Genomic DNA, 5,390 nt, shown 5'->3' with positions numbered 1-5,390 from the left:
GCCTAAAATAGACCAATGTAGTCAAATCGACCAGAAATGAAGAACACCTAGCAAGGGAGACTCAACAAAAAAAAAAAATCATAAACTCAAACTCACATAGTATGACTGTATAACAAATCATCATTTACAACTTGACAATATTCGTCTCTGCCTATGAAACAGAATTTCTATACACAAAATTCACAAAATTCGATTTAATGGCGAAGGGAATTTTCCTCAGTAAAGGAATTTAGATATATACATATATATTTAGAAAACATATAAGAGAATTAAAATATTAAAACTGATTCTCAAATTTTGAAAAAATATCCAACATAAATACAACTGACACATTATATTCTCTAATTGAAAACTTAAAAGAACCAACATTATATACAAAACAAATATTTTAAACTTATTTTTGAATCTATTATAATACTAGGCTTTTTGACCACACAACTTTTTGAATTTTAAAATATTTTGGAATATGCTTAGAAGATCAAGAAATCCTCTTTGATGTTATATTTCATCTTCTCCAAATTCGGCTGGACCGCAAACTGAATCATCGGTGGTGGTCCACAAGCCATCGCAAGTGCAGAGCCATCTAAACCATCAGGGATATGCTCTCGAAGAATCGCCTCAGTTATAAACCCGGTACTATAAGCCCAACTTTCCTTAGCCGATTCCACAACATACCAAACCTTTAACCGGTCCGGATACTTCTCAGCCCAACCATCCAATTCCTCCCTAAGAAGAATATCTTCTTCGGTTCGGTTCGCGTAAACCAAATACATTTGAGTCTCATCCTCTGGATCCTTCAAAATGGCTTGCATGATTTGGTATATCGGGGTTATACCGGTTCCACCTGCCACCATTGCTAATTTTTCAGCAAATTTTGATTTACCATGAACCGTGAATTCACCATTGCCTAGATACTCAACATGACCCAATGGTCCTTTAATCTCCAAAGTTGACTCGAGAGGCAACGAGTCTAGGTACTGAGACATGAGCCCACCATTGGGGAATCTCGGATGGACTCCACCAAAGTAAATCTTGACCACGAGCTCGAAGTAGCCAACCACATCAATAGTGCTGCTCGGTGTGTAAGCCCTTAGGCAGAGCTTGTCATTAATTGTGGCGCAGAGAAAGATATGCTTACCAACCGGTAAACCAAGAACCATATCTTCAACCGGTAAAGCAAAGCGGAATTTACGAACATCGTGAGAAATTGATGTCTTTTCGACAAGTTGAACTGGGACTTTAGCCCGTGGGTTAACCAAAGCGATGTTTCTAACAGGAGTTGACTCTCCAATCGGAGCCAAGAGCGAGAATACGGCTGAGCCACCGTGAACCGAAGTGTTTGGCGAAGAAGAGTCTGAGGAATAGCCGGTTGAAATTAGCTCTCCGATACGATAATCCTCAAGCATCTTCTTGGCTTTATCAGAGTGAATCGCCTCAAACTCCTCCGTACAGTCCATCCCAGCATTGATCAAGATCGAATCTGAACCACCCGGATGGTCCTTAAGGAACTTGGTACAGTCATAGATGTGACCATGAACGATGATCCAACAAGAATCAGCAGAATTATGCTTCTTGACTTCCGACATTGAGTACATCTTAGCAGTTGTGTTCATGAATGGTGTCGAGACAGATTTCTTGAGCGTTGAAGGCGCGTCAGCGGATTTCTCCAAGTGACGTTCCTTAGCCATCCATCCACCCGATTCGTTGCCTGGAAGAGTTGGATGCTCGAACACGATCCCAATCTCTCCTTTATGTGGCTTGCACACATTAGTCTTCACTCTGAACCAACAGTTATTCATCATCCCCTGTTTTACAACGATGTCGTTTCGTTAATTCTTTAACCGATCAGTAACAAATTTAAAACCATGGGGTGTGTTTGGAGACACGTACCATAAGATTCCAGATCATTTTTTCAGGCTGAGTGTTGAGAGTCTCATCCCAAGCGCGAACAGCGATCTCTTTGGCACCAAGCAAGTCCAAAACCTCAACTTCAAGTGACCAGAAACACCAGCACCAAAATTTACCATACTTGTTTGGTTTCTCTTGATGGTCAAGCGTACACACGTTCCATGTCTCTCCACCATCCATTGTCACCTCGACACGTGTCACTTTCTTTCCTCCTCCTTTTTTTTGTGTATATATAGCCATTGTTCTTATTAATTAATCTTCCCATAAGTAAACAAATGTATTTAGAATGATAATTTTTATATTAACAGTACCGGAATATGCGTAGCCCTTTAAAGTGTAAGGTCTCTGAGTTGTGAAAGCATTGATGGGAAGAATCTCCTCGTGACATGGCGTCGTAATCACGGAGTTTATGTTAAGCTCGTTGATTATGTACTCCGGTTTATACCACCAACCTGAAAAGAAAAAAAAATTTAGATTTAAATTATAAAAGTCAAAGAAGTTGACATCATCCACCAACTTTATTTTTAAACCAAATATTGTTGAACCAAATAGAAATTGATTATACCTTCTTCGTCGGCGAGTTCGGCATCTACGTCCGAAGGAAGAACTCTGTTATCTTTGAAATGGTAGAAATTGTCGGATTCTTTAGTGGTGACGATGATTCGCTTCAACCATTTAACCATCCGACCACCGATGAAACCGGGGATTATGATTCGAACCGGAAACCCGTGGTCTGGTGTCAGATACTCTCCGTTTTGCATATAAGCCAAAATGATATCTCTTGACGGATCCATGGCGTACTCTTTCTTGATGCTCGTTCCGTATTTGGAACCACCGCTTCCAGCACCACCAGGAAGATCCTCCGACCCTTCGAAGCAGACATTGAGCGCACCGCCTTTCCGGCTAAAGATTCCACAGTGACGTAGTACGTCGCAAAGAGGAACTCCACGCCACACAGAGGTGGAAACTCCGGCAGAGCCCCAGTTGAAGCCTTTAGACTTCTTCACCATGTTCTGCTCCTTTCGGCGGTTCCCCGCGCAAACCAACGTCGCGGCAAACTCACGGAAGGTGAACTCGGAAACGAGCTGGTCCATGGTGAATTTCATGGGGCGTTTAACAAATCCGGTAACCTCAACGGTCCATTCAGACCATTGGGCCTTAGGAACATGACCATGGTTACGGACGTAGTGCAACGGGACGGGTGTGATGAACCCGTGGTGCATTAAATGGTTGAGCGGAGCTTCGGAGTTGAAGGGATGTTTCCCTGTTAGACGGACCATGGAAGGGTTTCGCTCGATCCAGCTGTCAGCCGTGTATTCGTCTCTCGGATCGTGAATCGACGGCTCAAGCTCGCTGTTGGATTTGCGTATCATCTCTTTGTAGTAACCGGATTCGTTCTCGTCATCGCTTGACACGTCTTCGTCGTCTTCTTGTATCATAGCCGGTTTAAACAACACGGTTTGGTTCTGGGTTGAGGTTGGGGAATCGGACCGGGACGGAGGAGCCGGTGGTTTGAATGAGCGAACGACGCCGTTTAAACCTGGTTCGAGTCGTGCGTACTGGCGATTATCTACAGAAGCCGCCATATTAGGGGTATATCGTAAATAATATAGAAACTGAGACTTTTCCTGTGTCTCTCTCTATCTCTTCTCCTGTGAGTGAGATGAGATCTGAGGACGAACATGCATCGTTGGTGGAGGTGAAGTTATATAGGGAAGCCTAGTGGTATGCTTTTAGCCTAGGAAGTATCGTGCCGAATCACACGTGTGGGGACCATCTGTGACTTAAAAAAAAACAAATTCGCTAATTATGATTTTTTTGTATTTATAACACTGACCGTGAATGCTATACTACTGTTATGTACAATACTTATGTCCTTCCAATAATTACATTTAAAAAAAAAGTTATTATAGCTCGAAATTGTTTTGTCCCGATCCGATGTCTTTTGAACCGTGTTGCAATTATGTCCACACTACAATCTTTTTCTTTTAATAAGTGTCGAATCCTAGATTCCTACCAACAAACATATAAATTACTACAGTAGTTTCTGTATTAACACTTTATATTATATTTTTTTCACTGGAGATACTTATTTACTGCGAAGCTTAATTTATCTATTTTTGAAAGTGGAAAATGCCTTCAAGATACGTAAGGATGCAAAGAGATTCTTTGTTTTTGAAACCCATCATAATTTAATTTTGATGTCCATATTCTATGTTACGTCATAGATAATATTCTTGTCCTTGTTAATAATAAAGCAATTCCTCACATTGAAAGTTGACAAAAAAACTAGAGATTTGTTGAAAAGGATTGAATATGTAGAAAATGAAAGGAAAAACAAATTGAGCTTTATCATGCACCTTCCATATTACAGCTGCCCAACACAATTGTCTTATGACTCAATATTTTTATGTTGGCGAAAGATATTTTATGAGAATGCATTTTCTTTAGGTATATCTAAAATGTTATATGCTTCTGTATATGTTAATGTGAAACCAAACCTAACCAGAATTGGTTTATTTTTCGTTTTCCTAACTGATTTCCAATTTCTTAATTAAACCAAATTAAAACTTTTAAAGGAGGATTATTATACTTTTAAATTATATTTATTGTTTGTTTGACACACTTTTATTTTTTATTACAAAACTAATCTAACATATCCAAAACACCATTTTTGTCTTTGGTGAAAAAATCTAATTACAAAAATGACATTATTTTTTTGTACCACGTAGGCAAAAAATGTCGCTTAAAAAATTAAAAGTTTACTGTCCTTAAATTTACTATCCAAAAATTTGCGTTGACCAACATCTGATAAGTCTACGTCAAAGGACACGGTAGATTTGTTTTTTTTTTGTAGATATTTTGTGATTTATGGCACACTTATTTATTTGTAGGTAGACTTTTTGACCAATTTGTTGACTTACTGGAAATGTTTGGCTTTGTTGGTAGATTTGTTGACAATGGGAGTAGATTTATTATCCGAATTGGTAGACTTATTCCTTTTGATGGTAGAGTTATTCACTAAAATTTAAGTTAACGTAACGGTAGATTTATCTTTTTGTGGTAGATTTATTATGAAGTTGGTAGATTTATATATGGTTGGTAGATTTATTAGCAATGTGGTAGATTTAAATTCAAATCAAATGTCGGTGATTTCATTTTGTAATGTGGTATATTTACTGTTAGGTACGGTAGAATTAAAAAAAAAAAAATTGGGTAAATTTGTTTGTTTTTGTGGTAGATTTTGAAAAATTTAGTAGAGTTATTGCACTTATGGTTGACCTATATTGAGCTTGATGTGGTAGACTTTAACACTTTGGTATTTACTCAGATAATCTCGATCTGGTAGACTTATATTGAGTTTGATGGTAGTCTTTTATTAATGGTGGAGTTATTTACATTGCTTGTGGTACACTTATGTACAATAGTAGACATTCAACTTTTTACAATGCAAATTATTTTTTGTCCTAAACGTATTCTGC

At 38.4% G+C, this 5,390-nt stretch overlaps 1 protein-coding gene across 1 annotated transcript; it reads right to left on the bottom strand.

The window, feature by feature from the left end:
• Window positions 1-267: 267 nt before the first annotated feature.
• On the bottom strand, window positions 268-3,583 carry LOC18012912 (nitrate reductase [NADH] 2). The gene is made up of 4 exons (XM_006395955.2): window positions 2,474-3,583; window positions 2,220-2,360; window positions 1,891-2,123; window positions 268-1,805 (listed from the first exon to the last, which is right to left on the bottom strand). The coding sequence occupies exons 1-4, from the start codon at window positions 3,492-3,494 to the stop codon at window positions 471-473; spliced, it is 2,730 nt and encodes a 909-aa protein (XP_006396017.1). The 5' UTR covers window positions 3,495-3,583; the 3' UTR covers window positions 268-470.
• Window positions 3,584-5,390: the final 1,807 nt, after the last annotated feature.

The sequence above is a fragment of the Eutrema salsugineum genome, unplaced genomic scaffold, assembly GCF_000478725.1.
Source record: "Eutrema salsugineum unplaced genomic scaffold, Eutsalg1_0 scaffold_6, whole genome shotgun sequence".
NCBI lineage: Eukaryota > Viridiplantae > Streptophyta > Magnoliopsida > Brassicales > Brassicaceae > Eutrema > Eutrema salsugineum.
The sequence above is the reverse complement of the archived record's forward strand: the minus strand, read 5'-3'. Positions and strand labels throughout refer to the sequence as shown.